General features: G+C 45.7%; 1 protein-coding gene across 1 annotated transcript; it reads left to right on the forward strand.

Annotated features, from left to right (window-relative positions):
- Nucleotides 1–296: 296 nt before the first annotated feature.
- Nucleotides 297–16272, forward strand: NFAM1 (NFAT activating protein with ITAM motif 1). Its single transcript, XM_005150301.3, has 6 exons — nt 297–728; nt 2841–3179; nt 4187–4296; nt 6873–6971; nt 11540–11626; nt 14288–16272. Exons 1-6 carry the CDS (start codon nt 674–676, stop codon nt 14345–14347), a joined length of 750 nt encoding a protein of 249 aa, XP_005150358.1. The 5' UTR covers nt 297–673; the 3' UTR covers nt 14348–16272.
- The last annotated feature ends 6533 nt before the right edge of the window (nt 16273–22805 follow it).

Raw genomic sequence — 22805 nt, forward strand, 5'->3', positions numbered from 1 at the left:
CCTGTGGCACTGCTCAGTAGCTTCCCCATGTGAACAAAGCACTTGATTAAGATAAGTAGAAGTAACGTGCCGTTATTCCAAAACCTGGAAGATCTGTGAGATATTCAGGAATAGCTGTTCCAAACCAACTGTGTAAACAAATCCTTGCAAAATTATGGTAAAAATCCCACTGTACCACTTTTAAGCTTGTCCATTTATTCAGAATCACTTGAATCCTTCCCTGAATTTAATCACATTCACCTCAAATGGCCTCAGTCAGCATCAGTCAAAGTGCATTTTTTTCCCCTATTCCAACATCAGGCTTCGGTCATTGTGGAAGGTGACAAAGTTTGCTTGGAATGAGTGGGATATTTTATAGTCATCGGGAGACAAAGCTCAATCCATTGAAGAGCTTGTAGTCTAATCTTTGGGCACCCACTGGTAGGTGTAACACCACTAGAACAGTACAGAGACATGAAACCTGGTGTGGGGAGGAGTCTTACTGAAAAGCAGAAGTGCTGCAGCTGCCAGGAACAACTTGGCAAAAGCAGTGTGTGTACATCCTGACATCCCTTCGCAAACAGGAGAGGATCAACCAGCTGCCCAGGAGTGGAAGTACCTGACAACCCCCATCTCTTTTGCCTTCTGGATCTTTGTGTCTGGTTGCTGTCTTCCAGCCTTTGACCCCCTCATCATGGCCTCTACTCTAAAAGTCATCTTCCTGTTTCTTTGGTTGCTTCAGTGTGGAGGTAAACCTGTGAGTTTTTATTCCTTTTGTTTACTCTCACTTTTGTTCATATGAGAGTGTTTCCAGCTGCTATCTTTTGCTAATTTCCAGAGATCCCCTCTAGGAATTGGCACACTGCTGCTATTTCTGTCTTTTAAGCATTTCAAAGTAGAGAGAGAATCCTCAGGAAAGAAGGAACATGGGAGAAGGGTTAGATAACCTAAATAAAATGTTTTGGCTTTTTCGCTAGTATGTTCTTCTCAATCTAATGGCCCCTGGGATACTGTGAGAAGATGGATCTCTCTTCTGTTTTGTTACAGCAGTGCTTAGCCATGTCTTGTGTAGAAACTATATTCATGTGTGTTCTGCTGGGTAGAGATCAGGAGAAGGATGATAAATGATTTTGGAAAATAAGGCCCAGAAGAGACTACTCGGGTTATCACTCCTACAGTGTCTGCAGGATGTTCTGTCACTGTCTTTCCATAATACTGTACCTAGTGTCCACAGGACTGCATGCTCACAACGAACTGAGCACGTCTCTTAGGACTGGACTGTATCTCAGTTGCTTTTACAGCAAAGAACCTTTTTCTAGTGATGTAAACTAAGCTCTTCCTTACTCTCCCGCCATTGTTTCTGGCTCTATATCATCTGTAGAGGATTTTCCTTTATGGACGTTACTTCCTAACAGTCCCTTCTGGAGAGTGGCCACACTCTTCCTCCATTATTGCCCCCTGACAACCCTTCCTCAGTGCTTAGCATTCAGCTGTCCTCTGGCTGCATTGCCTTTTCCAACACTGAGTCCCACCATGCAGAGGTGATGCTGCTGTTGCGATGCAGCATTAGTGCATGATGACAGGAAAGTAAGCCTGGCTGTGCTCAGGGACAGGTTTAATGCCTTGTTATGAGCCTGCTTATAAATGCAGAACTCCAGGGAATCCCATCAAAAGCATGAATGGAAAAGTGTGCCTATCCCCTTCTTTCTCTCTTTACTCCTTCCTCCCCCCACCTTTTATTTTCATGTCTGTGAAAGAATCCTTCATTTTGTAAGAAGACTTGTGTGTAAGTTTCCAGTTCCTTTTTTAAAGACAACAGTAGTTTGCAGGGACCTCTTAACTTGCTTTATATGTGGTGTCATGTCAACTGTTAAACAAACAGATTCTGAGACTGCCTGATGTTAAACCTGGATTTAGCTGAGAAGTGAAAGAGGTCATGCCCCCTGGGCTCCTTACTAGCCCATGGCTCACGCTTAGCATCTTATTTTTTATTAAATAAAACAGGGAGTGAACTATGGTGTGGCTTTCCATCTGTGCTTATTCATCCTCTCTTGTAACTCCCGACATCGTTGTCTAAAGAATTGCAGTGATAGATCACTTTCAACAGCCCTGTCTGTGTAAGGAGGAAGCGCATGAAGGGCATGATCTCCCATCTCTCTGCCCAAGATACTGTCACATACAGATACTCAAGATCTGCAGTCTTCTGCAGATAGTTCCTGTATCTAGCATTGAGTCTTGTGCTTTGCTGCTCATCTATAGCAGTAAAAGTTCGGAGTGATTAAGCTATGTCTTACTTCTCATGGCCCTGGTGCTGGCCCCTGTACAGAGTATGTAATTTCCTTCCTCACTCATACTTCAGAAATACACAGTCCACTGACAGCACCTGCTTTGCCTACAGCACCTTCACTGACACAGCCATCACATGGCCACACGGAGATGCCCAAGCAGAGGTTTGTAACTTGGGAGTTTCAAGAGATGCCCAGCTAGCATTTGTCTTGGAAAATTGCTTACCATTAATCTGCTGTAAATAGTCTCACACCACTGCAAAATCAGTTCACTTCCTGCTTCATTTCCTGTCTTTCTGCATACTGGTGTTGTACAGAGGAGCTCACAAGGGAAAAGGGGAAGCCTGTGAATGCAACAGGCTATCACAAATCGTACAGCAATTACCTAAGAGATGTGGCAGATCACACAGGGCACGTGCTCTGAATTACTCCGTCTCTGACAAGGGCCAACACTGCATGCTACGGGTGCACTTCCTGACATACAGTTACTTTCGGTGTGACCCTGTCCTTGGGGCAGCAGACTGCTCCTGACTTAAAGTGATGTTAGGTGACTGCTAACCATTATTACCCTTACAGGAGCAAGCGTCAATGTACGGCAGAACCCTCCAATCCAGGTTGCACTGGTTGAGGAAGGAATATCCATCCCCTGTACAGTCATCTTCCCTTATATGCCGAAATACACCACATTTTCAATATTCTATTACTGGATTAATTCACTGGGCCAGAAAACATCCATTTACAGTAAATTGGAAAGTGTAACCATCCCTCCTGGAGAAGAGAATAAGACTGCTACTGTATCTTACAAACACATAATCAGGCCCCTTGAAAACACCTCTTCCACTGGCACATACTACTGTGACGTCAAATGGAATAACATTCACAAGATGGGAAACGGAGTGTTTGTCCTTGCTAGAGGTAAGTGAACAACCAGAAAGAAAGGGTAGGTGGTTATAAATCAGCTGGATCTGGCTATGAAAAGATGATCTTTTCTTTTCCTCTACCCAAACATGCTATGAACTCAGATGGCAATAATACTTCATGCCAAATACTTAATGCCATCAGAGTTAAATGCACTTTGCACAGGTGACCTGTGCTACTGTTCCCAGTGTGCAGATGGGGCATGAAGTTGCAGTGATTTTTATCTGCCCTGATGCAGCCTCCTGGGAACAGCAGGCTTAAAGCCAGGGTCTAACCAGAGAGCCTGGGCACGGAGTCAGAGTGTGCTTTTAGGTGTTATTGTTCAAGAGAGAGTGTGCTTTGGCCTCTAGCAGCATGACAGAGATGGTTGAATGCAAGGTCAGTGGTTAGGGTTCTTGCCATAATCAGACCTACAGGCTAGGCACTTACTGTTGGGGGCTCACGAACACATCAGGGGCTCACTGTAATCCTTCCCCTTTTCCTATGTGGTACAAGGGGTCAGTTGTTCCATTAATACACAGACATGCATGCTGCTGACTGGCTGGATTTGCACTACTGAATGCAATGCTGGATACAGAAAACTTCTTAGAAAGTGTAAATGCAAAGAGCTGTGATGAAATAGCTTTGCTGCACTGGTCAGAGGATGCCTACAGTACCCACCCTGCTAGTTTGTGTGGCCTGTGTGCTTTCCACCATCTGTCTTTCTGCCCCTACCACCAAAGACCCTAGCCAGCCTCTGCCTATCACCTTCTTGGCTCTCATATGTCACCTCCCTCTAACCAATATGAAGTGCAGCTGCTTATATCCTGTCTCTTTTGCGTGATTCCCTGGCTGCACCCTGCTCTCTGTTCAGTCAGACTGAAGGTTTTGAAGGGTGTGAGCACTTGCACTACCATATTCCGCACTGTTTCTCTTAGTTCTCTCAAGACTTTCTCCAGGGTTAAAGATACAGCAGGATTGTAACTTCCACTCACACTGTGAATCTTTTGTCTTCTTTCTTACAGGTACAGGATATGTAGAGACCTCTTATGGGTGGGAAGTCCTCATTACCTTTACAGTTCTTCTTGCATCATTGAGCATAGCTGCAACAGCTCTGCTTCTGTGGAAAAGAAAGGCAAGTTATAACCAAATAAAAAGCAATATCTGACATGACCCATTCTAGGAATTTATTTCATTTGCTTCTAACTTGGCTGGATTGGAAGTCCCTGTGCTGAAATTTTCCATGTTGGGTGTCTGCCTTAGATTTGTTTTCTTTTTTTTAAGTTGAGTCTTTCTGAGAAAAAAAGATTATAGGAGAGACAAAATGGGTCATTGATTTGTCCATTAAAGAAATTCTGGTAATCATTTGGACTCCAGCATGCTCTGCATGGATCTGGAGCAAGGATCTGGCACAAGGCAAGAAGTCACACTAGCAGTTGTGCTGGCCCTGAGAATATTCAAGAAGATGCAGTCTTGTGATGGGTTTTTGGAAAATTGCAGTTTGTGCCTGCTCAGTTGTGGGTCTTGTCAATTTAGCAGCTCAGTTGTCTAAAGGAGCCCCTGTGAGGCTGCTTTTCCAAATGGTGCCACTGAGACAGGTAATGTCCTGTGCACTCAAGCAAGTCTGTTGCAGCTCTGGTGGCAGGAGGAGGGCAGGACTTTCCCTGTTTCTAATCCTCTTTCATGATGCGGACTACTCTGGTTCAAGGGCACAACCTGATTGCAAGGAGGCTGTGCAACTGCGTTCCTGAGCCATGGCTCAGGCACTATAGAAAAAAGCAATCTGCAGCATGGAGGGGATGGGGACCAGAGCCTTGGGCTTTTGTTTGACAGAGAAAACATTAAGAGGCAGAGTGAGAGGGGAAGGTCTGGACAAGGACACCAAGGAAGCCTGTGTGGAAGTCCCAATTAACTTGGAAAAAAAGGGAAACGAGGACCTGAAGAGCAACTTGCTTTAGTTTACATTACTTTGAGCAGATGGGGATAGAACAAGACAATCTCCAGAGGCACCTTCCAACAGCAGTGATTCTGTGAGGCTGGAAGCAGCTTCAGGAGGGAAATTGGGACTGGCATCTGGAGTAAGGAAGCATGGGAGCTTGGAGGAGGGTATTAGGACTGGACTGACAGGGCCCTTCAGGTGAGCGGACTAGTAGCATAGGTTGGGATCAGCTGGGTAAGGAATTAGAAGCTGGGATGAGTAGCTGAGGGCAAAAGGGAAAGCAGGAGTGGGGAAGAAATGATGCAGGGAGCAAGAGAAGAAAAGCCAAAAGTAGAGCTGAATATCTGGATGAGACAGGGGCCCTATGGAAAAAACTCTGGAATTATGATACTGTAATCCCTGTTTGGGGGAAACATACTGCTCCAGTACTGCCACCCTCAGGTGTTCAAATAACATCCTCTGCATTCTTCCAGAGATCTCCAGGCTGGCTTAAACCTCCCTGGTGTCTTTTAGAATGGAATTTGGTGATTGTTTTTTTCTAGGTAGAGTACGCCCCATATTTACTCTTTCAAACTGCCCTTTGCCAACACAACAGCAGACTCTGCATGCATTTTTATGTGGAGGCTGTGCTAGTGGTACAATATGACTCCAAGGAGCATCAGGCTTCAGCACACACAGTCAGACATCAGGAGGTTGAAAACAGGATGGCAGCAGTTGGCAGACCTGCTAATCTCGTGAGACTTCCTTTGCAGGCAGTCTGATGGGGGGGAAGGGGTGTGAGCAGCAGAGTGACTAGGCTGGAGATGGGCCCCCATCTCTGTTTGCCTAGACAGCGTCTCCATGGGGATGACGAGGGAGGCACTGTCACGACTTGCCAATTGGCATCTCTAGGTTTTGAGGTGGGCCAGCAAGTGTCAGACCTGCAGGCTCTCCTTGGGGCCCAAAGAAATCTTGCAGACATTACATTTGCCCTCCTGCAGAACACAGCCCATATTTCTCACCACAGCTTGCTCAGACCTGCTGGTTTAAAAATGTTTATCTTTAAGAGAAGCTATTTAGCATCCTCCTTAGTTACTAATGGACTGGAAAGCAGTTCATCGTTTTCATGTGATGTGAATATAATCATCCCACTTCTTTCTGAATTAGAACAGAGATACTCAGCAAAGCCTTCTGCCTTTTCTGCCTCTTCTTTTGCTTGCTGAGCAGGGCTAACCCTTATCTGTGCATGGATGAAACATGCTCAAGGAGAACTCATCTGATACAAGAAGTGTTCCAGAGGAAGAGACCTTCCTTCAGCCATATGCTGGACTTGTATGTTAGCATATCACTGACTATATGTCGTCATTAATGGTCATCTGTGCTCTTTAGACTGTGTATTAGCAAAAGCTTCCTGGCCAAATCCTTGTAGAAGTCATCTTGCTTCTTTGAAATCCCCCTGCACACTTTGAACAGAGCCCTGCTTTACTCTCTGTCCTACAGCATTGTTGTGTGCTGTTAAATATTTGAACCCTCCATCCACCTAATTTCAGTGGTGAAGTGAATGCACAGAGCCCAGTTCTCCTTTCCACTGCTTCAGGGTAAGTCACCAGATCATTTAACCCTGTGGTGAGGAAAGGGACCAGGCCACATGTTGCAGAGTGCCACCACTCTTTCTTATGAAAGCAGGAAGGGAGTATGCAAGCAGCTGGCTTCCACATGACATTGGTGTTCACTTCACTTTTGGAAGATGGTGTTTCCTCCAAATGTGTCATTTGGTGTCTTGTCCTGAGCAGGTGTTGTGCCCTAAAAGGAACCAGCTAAATATCCTGAGACAGAAGGTGGAAACCCAGCCCCCTTCAGCCATCCCACCACCACCATCTCCTGTCTATGATGTGAGTATCAGAATTGCCCTCCATCCCTTCTATTCACATCATGGTATAACTCTTCCTTTTCCTGCTCTGCCATGGTACAGACAGCACCAGTACCATTATATGATACATACACAATACCTGTGCACCAGCTTGGTACTGATGACTCTGCGCTCTGCCTTGCTTAGCTTCTCTCAGGACTATGCATGCTATGTTTCTCCATCCTGGTCCCACTCATGGCCTCCCCAGTGCCAAAGCCTTGCACTGTGTCCTGTGGGGCAGCACCCTTTCCTCTGTCAGCAGTGTAGCAGCACAGAGCTGCAGGCTTTGGGCCAGAGGGGGTTCCTAGTGGTGGAAGAGGAAGGTCTTCCAGGAGGCAGGAATAAAGACAGGATCTTAGCCCCACTTTGTACTGTAGAGTGTCTCATGGACATGACATTCCCAGCTAGAGAATGACAGCTCGGGATAGGGGCAGAGAGATGTGCTCACCCAAAACAACCCCAGCTGTTTATAACTCCTGCTGTGACACCTTAACTGGTGTCAGTGTCACAGACCCTGTAGTTTCTCTCTCGGGGAGAAAAGGGTAGGAAGAAAGTGAAAGGAGTCTCTTTCTTGGAGCATCTCCCATTTTCATTGTGTAGGATTTCCTTTTGCATTCCCCAAACTGGGGAACACCAACTGCTCCCACACCTCAAGGCTAGTAGGCTCAGCGTCATAAGTAATAGGATTGGAGTGTCTCTCCTGAAATGTCAGGCCCAGACCTCAGCTACCTCAAGTAACCACAACCCCTAATCCCATTTATAACCCATCCAGATCCATTTAAAATGGATTCCTTTTTCTCCTTTTACTCCAATGGGAGGGCTGCTCCACTACGAAGGGTTTTTCCCCCACCCCTGTGATCTGTGGGACAAACAAGGAGGCATAAAATGAAAGTGAGTAGAGAAGGATATTTCCTGAATATTAGGAAACCATTCTAACTGCAGGGTCTGTAAAGGCTGGAAACATCTCTCCAAGGAAAACCTGTGAGCTCTGCTGCATTAATCATTTAAACTAAACAAAGCGAAGCCCTGGAGAATGTACTACAGAGAGGAGCAAAGCTCTGCCAAGGAGGTAGGAGACCTGATCAGGGGCAGATATGAACAAGAGGATGGGCCTGCCCTGTTCTCATTCTCACTTCACAGGCGGGGGAGGGGGTGCACCATTTTGTGGCCCTTGAATTTTTGGAGTAGAGGTTTAAAAGAAACCACTAGGTATTGTACGTGATATGTTTATTCTGGGCAAAAAGCAATGCTTTAGGTAAAGGAGGTTGCAGGTTATAAACCTTTTCATTTGTATCAAGTAATTTATTTTTAATTCAGGCTTATAAAAATCCAAATGGGTAGTTTCCTGCTGAAGTGGATGATTTCTGCAAGGAGACAAAAAAAAATCAAATCCATTTCTCGCTCAGTCGGCCTCGTCATGCATCCTTAGCTCCATCTTAATTACATGTTTCATCATGTTGTTCTGTTCAGGAGGCCCCACGAAGGCTAATCCAGCAAGCCAGCAGAGACAGTTTTAGGCACAAGCAGTGCCTGGAGCTGGCTGAGCCTCCATGCTTGCTGCAGCCTTATGGACCTGGCCCAGGCAGCCTTCCCCGAGGCCCGTTAACCACACACCAGCTGTGCAGGGCTCGCAGCCAGCCTGGTGTGCAGAGCAGGCACTCAGCCCTCTTCGGCAGAGCTGTGAGCAGCCTGGACCACCTCCTGCCTGTGTGTGCCGGGGGGTACAAGCCCACCCAATGGAGGGTCCTTTATCGTGGAGCAGCTGCTGTGGGGTAACTCACTCAGGCATGAAGCAGCAGCTCCAGCCACACACATGGCACATGATGAGAGCAGGGGAGAGCATGGAGGAAAGAGGGTGAGAGCCCTGGGGTGGGGACCCTGTGTTGGATGGGCCCTCAGAACATGTGAGGGGAGTGGGAAGTTAACAAACCCTATTTCCTTTGAAAGATGACTCTGGTGCTCTGCTGCCAAATTGTGTTAGGACTCTGCATAGTGTAAACCCAGCTCTGCACACTATGCTTGAAACTAGGTGTGTTGTGAAAAGCGGCTGCTGTTATACTGGGCGTTGAACACAGTGCTTAATCCATGGGGAGGGCAGAAATCTGTCCTCAGTGTTGGGGTAAGCTAAGGCAAGGAAATGGAAAGGATGTGTGAGAAGTAACTCCAAGTGATGAGATAAAGAAGAAGGTCAGTGATTAGGGAATGGGACAGGAGGCCAGCACATGCCAGATGGGCCATCCATGGGGTAAAGCAAGAGGTCAGACTCTGGAAACAAGTCACATCAGGGAACCAGTGTCCTTGCAGGCCTGCAACTGAGAGCAGGAGCGACAGGAGGCAGCACTGGACATCAAAGCAAAGGCTTGGAACAGGCTAGTGCAGCTCATGACATGTTATCCTACACAGCAGCAAGGCTTACCCCTGGTGTGGGAATGGTCCTAGCACACCTTCTGCAAAGCCATGCTTCTGAATATCTCTAGGATAATGCCTTCCTGCTGGCTCTTCCAGGTGCCGCTGTTCACCTTGTGGTCCCTGGGGGTAGGTTTACGCAGTGAAAAGCAGCAGGTAGCAAAAAGCCCTGATAATAAGAGGGCCACTGAGCACCCTCTTTGTTCCCACTACACTGCCATTTGTTCCTTGACCTCTTTGTCCTCCTGCACCACTAGAGCAGCTCTACCTCACTGCACTGCCCAGACCCAAACCTGTATTTTCCTGTCTTCCAGCTCAGCTGCCTTGTTAATGAGCAGCTTGGAAATAACAATCCAAGGGACTTCATCCACTTTACACTTCAAATAAGCTTTTTAGAGCAGCAAACAGAACCCCTGCAGTGCAGGCGGGTTCCAGAGCACAGGAGCTTTTCATGGTGTGAGGGAGACAAGGAGGCTGCTTGGGGATGGGCAGGCATCTGCCAGCAGGGAGGAGAGAGGCCTGTGTGCCTCCACTGTGACAGTAGCAGGTGGTCAGCGACCAAGGAAAAGTAATTAATTTGCAAATGGTGACTGGAGAAACCAGCTTTCCAAGGAGTCAGTAAAGGACCAGCACTGTCAATAGCCTTCATGGGAAGAGGGCTTGCGGAGGGAGGGAATGATTTTTGGAGGTTAAACACCGAAATGATCCTTCTTGCTTGTGAGTGGAGTCAGACTAGAGCAGTGAAAGAGGCTGCCTGTTGTCCTGCCAAGGGGACACAGTGCCAGGCTGCTAGGAGCGCAGCATGTGGGACGAAGTCCTCACTGTGAGCATCACAAAGAGAATTGAAAATGAGGATGGGGAAATGAGATTCTTCATGTGTGTGAGTGTACATGTGAATAGTTGGGAATGTCTGTGTAGGCAAGCAAGTTGTTTGGAATGGGAAGCAGACAGGTGAAATAATTTGACTGTTCCCAGAGGAGGGGTGGGAATGGGAGCACCATGTGGTGCCCCCCTCCTGTCTGAGTGCTTGTTTGTTCCAAGCTCCGCTTGCCAATGCTGCTCCTCTATCACCTGGTCCTGTTCAAACCACCACCCTGCTGGCCATGATCCCGAAAGATACCGAGTGTTTGTAGCTCTGGATAAAACGGTGAGGCTTCAGGTGATTGGGTAGCCCCAGAATCGGGCCTCCATGTTTTGCTCTTCCTCTTTGCTGCGTTGCAGGGAGCCTCGCTCCCTTTGCAGTCTCTCCACTAATACCATCTGCCCCTCTTGCGGCCGGAGCTCCTCCCATCTTCCTGTTGCCAGAGAAACAGCCACCTTGGCAACCTGCTGTCATCCTTGAAACACACACGGAAAAGTCCTCCTGATTGTTATGTTTGATCCTTCAGGCAGATCTGGAACATCACTCAAACTGACACGCATCTCCTGTGACATGATTACCTGGGGGACCAGTGGGTGCATATTCATGCAGGCCATGTGTATGTTTGTGTAGCTGTGTGGGACCATGGGTATGTTTGAGGGCCTGGGAGTGTATTGATTTTTATTATTATTATTCTTTGCTCACTCTAAGAAGAAAAGAGAGATCCAGCTTGGAAAAAAAAAACCCCAGACAATAAACAGGAATCTTACCTGAGGTAGGGTTTCCCATTTTTGACAGCCCCTGTGCTTCAGGACCTTCAGCCTTGCCCCTCTTGTCACCTTTGTATGCCCAGAATAACCACAAGCAAGAGCTTGTGGGTGTCAGGTGCCTAAACAGTTCTGGGTGCAGAGCACTGCCTGTGAGTACACATAGTGCACAATATCCTTCCATGAGACAGAGGGGTCTTTATCCTGCATTCTGGGACAACTTGAAGTGGAAGAAAGTGGTAGCATTGTCATTCTTCTCCACTGCCTTACACAGGGTAGGTGACATCAAAGCCTGCCCTTGTGAACCTGAAAAAGGAAGATGATGCAGCTGCACTGTAGAGCTTTCAGGGGAAAAGGATTTTCTGTTTGCCCAAGTTCAGGTCAGAAACTTCAACATTTTAGAGATGGCAGTTGCTAAAAAATGTCAGGCATGAGATGGAGAACAACCCAGTGGGCCATTAATTGTCTTAAACCTAAGTAATTTATTTGACCCTTGATCTCTTCTGTCTTCTTCTGCAGTGCCTGGATTTGCAGCAAGTTGATGTCTATTCTATCCTCAAGGACAATAGAAACAACCTGTCACCCAGAAAGAGTCCTCCAGGGAAGGTAAGGGATGGGGCCCTGCTCTTTGAGAGCTCCCTTATGCCCTGGGCACATGGGGAGAGAAACCCCACAGAGTCACCACGGCACTAGCAGGCACACTGAAAGGAGAAAATGAGACGTGGCATCCACTGACCAGCTGGGCTGCACATGTAGCCCATCTTCCCTCTTCCAGCAGAACCCTTGCTCCTGCAGCTCTACCAGTTCTGGCAGTCCTGGTTTCATGCAGATGCTTTGCTGTATGATGTATGCTGAAAGGCATTGAGGGGTTTGGCATTGCTCTGAACAGGACGGATGTGCACAGAGGGTTGGCCAGATGCTGGTCTCCACTGTTGTCCTTTTCAGGTTATTTAGGCAGCTAAGAAGTCCTCTGGGGTAGAAGAATCTGTGCACTGGGGGCAGACTCTGGACACGGCTTTGCTGTCACTGGCATTAAACACCTGAGAGCCATTTCATGGTAGCAGATTATAGAGATGGTTTGAACTAAGGCTGGGCTCATACAGTCTCTGTCAGCTCTGGGGCTCAGGAAAAGGCAGTGTGGGCACATTTTGAGCTCAGATCTTCTTGCTGGGCTGGGAGTAATGAGTTAGAGACAAGGAACTAAAAGCATTCATAGTGAAAATAGCTGCAACTAGGAATATGCAGGTGCAGATCAGTTGTGTGGGCCACATGAAGCAGATTAGAGGCCCACACAGCCCTCTACCATGCCTTTGGCAGGCATCAGCTGTTTCACAGGGGCAAAACTGGCATCGGGCACCCCAGGGAACATTTCCTTCCTGTCCTCAGAACTTCGTTTTATTTTTTCCCTCCAGACCTCTTATCTGTTAAAAAATATCTCCATTATTCTAATATTGGAATGTGTTCCTGTAAAATATCCCCTGCTTCCTCCCACTGATGTCCTGTTGGGGAGAATTCCCCAGGTTGCCTAAGCAGTGTGGAGAATGGTGCCAGCTTCAGTTGACACCATCCCTCTGTTTTGTGAAAAACAGTATTTTCCAGTATTTGAGGCATTTTCACAATTCCCACCTTTTAGGAAACAGTGGTCTAAAATCAGGTAGCCTCCTCTGTATCAGAGCTACTTGCCATGTGGTTTGGTCCCAAGGGCTCTGGCCTCCTGCAATTACTGCTGTGGCACAACAGTGGTTGGTGGTAGCAAAGACAGTGGCAGGTATCTGATCACTGAGGGGAAGGATGGTCTGTTTTATATAGGCTGTCTTATACCCCAATGCATCATACATGCTGGAAAAAACAGTGTCCCTGGCTTTGTGCTCCTGCCGCATTTTGAACTAGGTGGACAGGGAGAGCAGTAGGTCCTCATCCCTTCTCCCTGTCCTGTTTATTCTTCTGTATACCTTTCTCAGCTGCCCCCTTCGGAATGATTCAGTCTGGATGATGAGATGCAGTATGCGTGGGTTTTTCTCCCTAGTGTGGAGCTGTCTGGGCTGTGCTGAATCGTTTGTGTGTGGCCCACACCACTTAACTGCTGCTCTGGGGAGTAGCAGGTGTGTAAAACAGAGAGGGAGCACAGCAAGAGCAAAAAAGCATCTGTGAGTCGGTTTGGTGCTGGTAGTCTCAGCCAGCGTGGGGTAAAGGTCAAAGCAGAAACAGGAGAAACAAAGGAGAAGAAAGCAAAGAGAGGGGATGGAATGAGATCTCACACCAAGAGCAGACACCACCAAGTGTCCTGAATTCATGTACTGCTCAGAAGAAAATGTAAGTGGCAGTGCCCTGTGATTGCCGCACAGGAGAATTTGTCTGCACTTTCCACTACTGGTGCAAATACCTTCACCAGCTTCCCCCTCAGTCATCCTGGGCTGTGACCACCTGGGACACTCCTCCTCCATCTGGCTGTGCCAAAATATAACAGGGTGCTTTACTTAAGAGTGAGACTTGTGGGCCAATGTGTTTGGCCTGTGAGCAGAAGCTGGGATTGCTGAATGGTGGCCGAGCCTGCTGCAGAGAGTCCAGGCCAGCCCTTGCTGCACGATGCTGTGTGTGGAGAGGGAGCTGTAAAGGGAAGCGGGGCAGAGAGCCCCTGAAACAAAAGCATTTGCATGCTGTCATGCTGGACTGTCAGACAGCTTGGGTAGCAAGGGGTTAATCCCACATGCTTTGGAGGTGCCTGGAGTCAGCATTTTGTAAAACATTTCCCTTTGGAGGTGGCAACAGGGAAAATGCTATTGTAGGTAGGGCTTCCTTCACCCGGTGGCATTTCAGCTACTTGCTGTGTAACCTTGCTTACAGCAGGCCTGTGCCACACAGCGCTTAAAATATCAGTCTGTCAGCGCCTTGTCTACACAAGGAATGGTCGTGAGGAATAGACTCAACTGTTGAAGAAACAGGATCGAGGAGGTCAGGGAATTCCTCCTTCACGGAATCCAAAGTGATTTATTTTTTTACCAAGTCCAATTTTCCCTCCCCTCCCTGTCTGACAGCTTTTTGGGGGAAGAGTGACAAGTAAGGGAGGCATCTTTATCCCCTGGGCTGGATTAGTCACGTTTGTCTCTGGCAGAGCAACATTTCTCACTGTAGTAGCTTCCATTTCAGCAGACCACTTAGAGCCATTTCTAACAGAACAAATGTCAGGGTCTGCTTATTAAGAATTAATTCATCACCTTTTGAATAATTTTCCTCCATTTCTTTTTTCTCCTTTTCATCATTCTGCAGACACCTAAGAAGCAAGCAACTCTAGAAGAACCCTGTGATACACTATATGAGAATATCTAACAGGAATAAATCTCACCCTGTGTGGACCAGACATCTTTCTGTACTGCAGAACTACTCTCTTACATCCCCAGTTCTTTGCAGAGATCCACAATGACTTCAGGGCACAACCATGAGGGACTTGTGACCCCCCTGGCTCCTTCTAAACTGCCCTTTATTAACAAGAGAATGCATTTGTTCAAATCCCACTGGGCTCAGTCTGCATTGATGCAGCAGAGCTATTTTGCAGCAAAGCCGTTTGATGCAAAAGAAAAGCTGCTTTTTTTCAAGCACTCACAACATGTATCTTAAAAATGGTGCAGATGGGATCTGTGCAGATTTCTCTCACCTGGAATGGCTGAAATACTTAAATCCTGATCCTCTATAAATGATGGGACAATCCAGAGACCTCCCTGCTTGCTGGCTTGGTCCTCCAATCCTGACCTGCAGCAGTCCATCTGATCCTGTGTCTACGACTTTCCTGACACGGTCATCAGGCCTTCATGCATAGTTTAACCAAGATCCAAGCATCCACCTGCCCATTTTTCCTTTCTCAGGAACCCCACAGTGAAACATGCTTTCTCATAATCTGCTAATCCCATCAAGTAGTCACAGATGCCTGCTGTGACCATACTCAGCCGACTCAAATCAGTGCCTCCAAGTAAATGCTTTTGCCTCAGCAATAACAGCAGTATACTATGAGGACAGGATGCACAGATAGAGATAAAGATGGAGAACAGGAAAATAGAGAAAATAACCCTGCCTGGCAGAAAATACCCCTGTCTCAGTGGCAGTGCCCTTTCCAGAACAAGGAAGAGATACAAGGAGGTGGGAATCTGCAGAAACTCCCTTGCTGGCACTGCATAAGCCAAGAGGGTCTGGGGCCAGGTTTCAGCCCAGTGACGTTCAAGCCGAGCTCCCCAATTTCCTTCTTTTTGGGAATGGGCATTGTTATCACTTGGGATTTTGAGCCTCTGGAGGAGCAGGCATGGTACCTCTGCCCCACCAAAGGCAATAGGTTTGCCCTTGTTTCAGCTGGCCAGTATTTCCCAACAAGGGTATAAGTGTCCTTTAACCTGACCCCATAGGTTATTTGCCCAGGCAGACCTGTTCTGAAACTTAGAGCAACTGGAGGGAGGCCCTAGAGGGGAATCTTCTATCCAAGCTTTTCTCTTTCCTGTCAGCGGGAACTTGCCTACCATTTGTGCTTATGCATATTATAGTTCTGATAGGGAAGAGGTTACATGAAATATCCATATAACACGATCAAACCAGTGGATCAAAAAGCTGAGGCTGTTTTATCTCAGATTAAAAAAAAAACAACAGAAAAACAACCAAACAAAGCCAACCCAAAATAAGAATATGCAGCATAACTTGAGAGGAATCATAGAAACCTCTTTAAAGAAGATCAAATTAAAATTGAGCTCCAGGGTCATAGGACCCTCTCTAGTTGAAGATAATGTTGCTATGCATCAGAGATAGAGGCTATGGAAAATGTCTCCGGGGCCTCCAGCCTTCCTATACTATGTTTAAAGAGATAATCCGCTTATTGCCTTGCTCTTTTTATTAGAAGAGATTTCAAACATGCAATTTGGACTTTCTTTAACCACAGGAAAACACTTTTTCTCTTCCTAGTGTTGAGGAATTCATTTCAGAAAGAGCAATGAACACACAGTGTGGCTTATTAGACTCATTTTCCATTTGTTAAGTGATCATGACAATTACAAATAAATATTTTTGAAGTAAGGAATTTTAGTGTTTCCTAATACGACCAGAAAACATCCATATTCACAGAAGAATTTCAAGAGGATTGTACAGGTATTACAATTCCTTTCCTTAGCAAATTTGAAGAAATGATGAGATGAATTATAAATATGTTGCAGCATGGCAATAAAATATTCAGCAGAAGCTGGTGGAAAATAGATAAAAAGTGAAAACTTTCAAAACAATCCTGCTTAGTTTTTGTGTTTTGCTTTTTCAGTTTTACAAATGCTAAAAATACTGGGTGGTACTGGAAATTTCCTGGCAAGGATCTCACTTTGCAATGAATTGATTTGTCTTGTCTTTCTGTTATGTTTTTAAATAGCGTGTTTCTTACACTTATGCCTGAAAAATTCTATATATTAAGTAGCTGAAGCTGTTTAAAATGAAACATGAGAGGAAGAATGGTATTTGGAACAGAAAAGACTATTCTGGAAGAGTCAGAGCTAAAGTACTGGAAGAATCGCACCAGGTTCTGATCAATTAAGTGGAAAAGTAAAAACCTCCAAGAGACACTGAGGATTTGGGCTGTGCTCCAAAGCTTGCCAAGGTCAGGGGGAGTCGGTGTGTTGATTTCAATGGGTTCTGGATTGGCCCTGTGAGGGTAAAAGGCTGTTGCACAAGAAAAAGGAAGTTCTGAAGCTACATAGCCACAAGCTAATACTGCTTCTTTAGCACTGGGTGCCACTGGCAGCCACAGTTGCATTGGAGTGTGTGACAGAGAAAGGTATAAAGAGGGATGCTTTTAAATGGTGTGAAGTTTTCCAAGGAGGTATGAGGAAATGCCTTCAGGCACAGGCAGGGAAGATTAGGAAATATAATTCATATAATATTGGTATAGCTACTTTGTAGCAGAGATTTGTTCAGGAAAAAGGCAGCCATTTGATCTCTCTGTCTTACCTGGCTCTACGGCCCATGAGAATAGACACAGAAAATGAGTATTACTAACAGGAGGAAAGGAGTTAATTTTTAAGTGTTGAGCAATTAAACAAGAAAAAAAAGGATGGGCTCCCCCACTCCCCAAAAGTGAGAGGTGATGACTAGCTTGTTGTGGTCACTCCACATGTTTTGCTTTAAAGTAAATATTGAGTTTCCTCTTAAAAACTGTGCCCCTAATGTGCTCAGCTCCACCTGCTTCCCCCAGCATAGTGCTGTTGTGCACAGAGCATGCTTGCACTTGATTTCCAAGTGTTGAATTATCCTTTTGTATTGACAGGATCTCATGGAAGTGGAGACCCGCTATTGAAGGAAGCAGTGGTGCAAGGTGGAAATGAGCTGCCCTGACACCTTCTAAAGGAGGTGCCATGCTAGCACCAAGGTCCTTTGCCGTCTCCACCAGATGTAAGCCTTTGGTCCTGAGAAATGCAGTATGTTCCCGTGATCATCCTCACTTGTTGCCTTAGCTGGTATTGCTGCAAAGGGCCTTGGTTATACTGAGGTCACCCAGTCACTTCAAAACAACTCTTTCACAATGCTTTACCGCAAATCCTCATTTGAGAAGGCAAAATCTGGGGTTCACATGAGTGGTTCTTTGGTTTGTTGGTTATATCCTTTTCTGCAGAGGACAAAGCAATTGCATAGGTACTGTCCTGATGTATGAAACACACCAACTGTATTTTGCCTTTATCTGTAGGTAAGAAAGACCTTGCTGTGGTGGATGACAATGAAATGTATGTCCAAGGTGTAGCCCAAGGTGTTCTTCACCGATTCCAACTTCTACTCCTTTTTGCTTCTCAGGGGTGTCAGTAGTGGAAATCACCTCTAAATACCTGGCTAGGGATGGCTCTTAATCAAGGGAGGTGCTTGACTGAACAGCATCCAAGTGAAATGGTTGCTACGGCTCTGGTTTGCACCACTGTCCCATTCAGCAGTGCCATAAAGGTGCAGAAGTCTGCACCAAGGGCAGGGATGTCTTCTTCCTGCAGATCTGCCTCTTGGAAAGACCTGGTGTTCCTCCAGCCCTTGACTAATGCAATACTGTGACCCCATGAGACAGGGATTTGGGGTAGGCAGTGAGTGAAGCCACCAGATGGTGCCCTAGGTCCTCTCTGCTCCTTTTCCTGTCCCCTGTCTGCCCACATCCCCCTGCCAGCTCCCCCAGTAGTGGCCCAGACCACAGACTCCCACAGGTGGCCACCTTCAGCCATACAGAACATCCCCAGCTATGACTGTTTTCTACCCCTGCGGTTGGTGCTTCTGGCACCCCTCACAGCTCTGCATCATGGCCCAGGCGCCACCAGCACCTCTGAAAAGATGGGGACAGGACAGGTTCCCCTCTGCATCCATGAGGTCTGGAGAATTAGCTTCATCAGATACCAGTGTCTTGGCACAGGGCTTCCCATGTGAGGGCCAGGAGAGTGGCTGTCAGACTGGCATCTAAAATGCAAAATAGGCCAGATGTTCAGGGCTGCTTGGAGCTGCCACCACTTTTCTTTCCATTTGGAAATAGCATCTTATCTTGGGTTTGGGAAAATTTTCTGTGTCCATGATGAAAAAATTGTTTGCTGCATATGCTTCTCCTCTTCTTTGCTGTGTCAGGAAGCTGACAAAGGATCAGATACCACTCTTTCTGTGGTTTGGGATTCTGTGGTCACCAAAATTTGCTATGCACAGTGAAGTATCATTGAGTTTACAAATGAAAAAAGGAGATGGTCAGAGAGCACCAGTGATCTCCAAGGGAAAAGCGGAGAATGTGAGCTTCTGCGTCTTCTCTTGCTTGATTTTAGGGCAAGCCCAATCTCCACATACTGTCAGCGGTATAATGTTTTTCTTTGTTAATGATAAAATAGAAATGCAGGTTACTATTAGTAACTAGTATGTTACTAGGTACTTCACTATTAATAACCAGGCTTCTGAGCTGCCAAACTGTTATGAGCTGTGGATCTGCTCTCATTCAGGGGAGGGAGTCTTTCGATGAACTCTCCTGGAGATCCTCTTTTCTTTCAGCCCTTGGAATTATGTGGGTTGTGTCATATTGCTCTGGGCCACATGAAGATTTGGATATACAGCTGGTATGGCCAGGCAGGTCAGCCACCCTGCTTTAAGGAGTCAGAATGTAATTATCCAAATTGGAACAGGGTGAACATGGAAAAGCTAACATATGGACTTCTTAAAAATGTTATGTCTTTTAATAACTAGTCAGGGCCTCTGGTTTCTATCCCATCTGAAAGATTTGTCTGCTTACAATTTTATGCAATCATATCTGAGTACTTCCAGGGGCAATAATTGTACCCAAAATACCTGTACCACAGTGAGTTTCCCTCCCTTGTGAAGAAATTAGCCCTGTAATACCGCTAATGGTGCTTTTGGCACTGACATGCGCTGTTAAAATCAAAGATTCCAGTAGTCCTTGCAAGGCTCAGTGTGACGTTTCAGCTTCATAAATAGGAAAAAAAAGGAGACTCAGGAGTTTAATGCAGTCTCAGGAGGTTTAACTACTTTTCCAAAATTGCAGGGTGTCAGAGGTGAAGTCGGGAACACAATTCAGGTTCCTATGTTCTTATTTGTACCAGGTTGTCCAGGTGAGAGCCAGTAGGTGGGTAAATAGGGAGCTGCTGAACTCCATACAGTTTAGGAAAACCAAAAAAGTTTCTTCCTGAGTCACCAGCCCCAGTTTCTGCAGGGCTTTGCTTTAATTTTTGATTTCACATGTAAGTATCAGTCAGGCTCATGTCTGCCTGGCTGAAGTGGCAGAGCTGCAGGGGAAGTCACTGTTCTCTTTTACAGAGGTATCCACCATTTTGGCAGTAAGAGTCAAAATACCATGGAAAGCCCAAATATGTATGCTGTATTTCTCCAAATAAATGTTTATGGAGTGAATGTGCTGAGTTGCTCCTCATCCACCCCATAAAGTCTTCCTGATTGCTGAAGAAGTTCCTGAGCTTGTCAAGAGGCTTTAGACAAGGAAGAGCAAATGGCTGCAGCTGAGTCTCAAAAGCATTCTCTGCTCATGAGAAGAAGCAGAGAAGTCCCTACCATCCCAACAGTTAGATGCTAGAGAAGAAGGAGGTGTGAAGAGAGGTGATAATGCTGATAATTATGTGAATGGAAATACTTACCATTCTTTTTAATGTTTAAAGGAAACCACAGTCTTGAGGTGATGTAATTCCCGCTAGGTTGGGTTGTTTATTCAAGCAGTGCAGAGCTATGCTGGCACAAGGGGAAGAGAAAGTAAAACTTCAGCTCAGCTTTTGCCCTCTCAGGATTTCTGTATGCTTTCAGTCTCATTGAGGTCAAGGCAGGGTGTGAGCATGAAGCACAGCAGCTCTTCCAGCATGGCCCTCTCTACAGATTGGCCCTTTGCTAAAGAATATGTAACATGCAATGGGAGATTTGAAGAAACCAGTTTAATAGGAGTTGAAACTCTTGCTTTTCTCCTCTCCAAAAGGTTTAAAATAATCTTGCTGTCCATAAAAATCAGGTTAGCTATTTTTGGTTCTTGCAGAGCTAAAATGAATGCAGCATCTCTCATTTCCAGTCATGGCAAGTCACTTGACATCAATTGTTAATTGTTTGATTAATCTTGAATTTTCAGAGCTGACAGTGCCTGTCCTAGCACTTAGACAAGAGCTACATTTAAAAGAAAGGAGAAAACACTTCCTTTCTTTTTTCCTTTTTTTTTTTCCTTTGAACACAGCCTGAAAGGTAAAAACATGAAATTACAAGGATGTTTTTAATGTATGTTGTCCTGAGAAAGATGGGCTATTACGCAGAGTGCAAATAAAACAGTCAGAGGTTCATCATAAACTAGGGGGGTGTGATGAATTAATTTTAGCATATGCTTCAGCAATTCATTACAAGACTATCTTAAACCCAACCCTTAGTACACTTTGCTGTATGCTCATCTGTGTTAGGCCATGTTTTCATTTAAACAAGTAAGCAGAAAGGTTTTCTTCATGAAGATGGGTGACATTTCTATGCAGAGAAAGGCCATTTAGGTTAACAGTTACAGGGGGCTATACCTTTGTGTTCTCTGTGTATGGTTGGACAGGTAATTATCACTGCATATGACTCCCTAACAGGTGCTGTTAAAAAATATAGACCAAATAAGAAAAGACATGGCCTTTCCCTGCCCTACTTTTCTCCCCCTACCCCCCTACCCCCCCCCCCCCCCCCCCAGAAATGTGTGTATAGCAGATCCAGGATGAGCAGCAGCATGCTGTACCAGCCCTTGCTTGGGAGGAACATATTATACTGTCAGGTCCTGCTTTCCTGTGTAACAGGCAGGCCAGAACATATGGTACAGAGTGATATAAAGGTGTTACGGGTACAAGTTTAAGTTAGCTTTCCTATGTTAGAAAAAGGACTTACCTTGATAAACCCTCTAACTAAGGAATAATAAGGGCTCTGATTTTTTTCTTTCCAATTAGCTGTATGCCACAGACTTCTTGGGAGAGGTAAGCACCATTCTGGACATCTACTCAAAGGTCTGCATAATCCAGGGAACATTATGATGCCAATATTAAAAGACAGGAGTGCCACCACCACTGTTCTTACCAGATGATAAGCCAGTGATCTCACAAGAAAATCCCAGTGGCCAATACACCCCTCCAGCCACTCTGAATACAGCATTCACTCCATGGTCACCTGCTGGAACTAAGCATGGGTATTTCGGTTTACAAGTGTCTCCAGCAATGGTGTAGAGAAGGGAAGGTTTCCACTGTGTACTGGGCTGAGACCTATTGCTCTGCAGATATTCCAGTCAGCGGGCAGTTAAACAGTTCCAAGGCATATTGTCTTAATCTAATCCCTTCCTGCACTCAGGTTTCTTATGTGCCTTGCTCCAAACAGTCTTGTGTGAACCAGGTCATAGGAAGCTCCTCTGCGGTGCTGTTTTGCAGGCTTGTAGATTAATGTTTCCTTTGCTTAATTTAATTTACATGTAAACCATTTATACTCCTTCAGACAACCCTAAACAGTCTTTCTCATTCCCTGGTGCTTCTGCACCCCTCAAGTTCTCGTATGCAATTCCCATGATGCTCTTCACAGTCATTATTTGGGCAACCTACACACACTGCAATCCCTTCCAGCTTTTTTATCATTTTATGTTGCTCTTCTTTTTATTTCCCTCCAAGTTGTTGACATCTAGCTAGCACTGAGTTGTCCAGAACTAAACATATCTTCAAACTGTGGTCTCACCACTATATTAAAAAATGGGACTATTGCCTATATCTCTGAGAAGAGGTCTCTGCCTTTACAACCCCAAATTAAATTAACTGCATGATTTTTGCTGCCATATCACATTGCAAAAACATATTAAATCTGCTGTCTACTGTCTCCCTGAGGTCTTCTGGTATTTCTGCTTGCAGTGCTTGAGCACAGATGATTCCTCTCTTCACCTCAGTTTCTATCTTTCAGTAGCTCATATGTTGTACCTACTGCCTTTTTAGACACGTGGGATCGTTCAGGGTTCCTCTTTGAGGAACAGCAGTGTGATTCCTTACACATAAGTAAATTATCTCTATTTTTTAGCGTGAAATAGTCTGTCTCCACCATTTTCCCTCCAAGCTGTCCTATGATAATCTGCTTCAGTGCAATTAAAAGGCATGCTACTCTTTTTGGTTTCCAGATTTTTCCTATTTATAACTAACTGTATAGAGTGCTGGCCTGTATGTTAATAATCTGCAACAATCTGTTTGAACGTCACATACTGAGGATCACAGGTTGAAACTCTTTTTCTGGAGAAAAGGAAACGCTGTTCTTTCCTTAAGAAGTTTCTGTC

Source organism: Melopsittacus undulatus, chromosome 5 (assembly GCF_012275295.1).
Source record: "Melopsittacus undulatus isolate bMelUnd1 chromosome 5, bMelUnd1.mat.Z, whole genome shotgun sequence".
Taxonomy (NCBI): domain Eukaryota; kingdom Metazoa; phylum Chordata; class Aves; order Psittaciformes; family Psittaculidae; genus Melopsittacus; species Melopsittacus undulatus.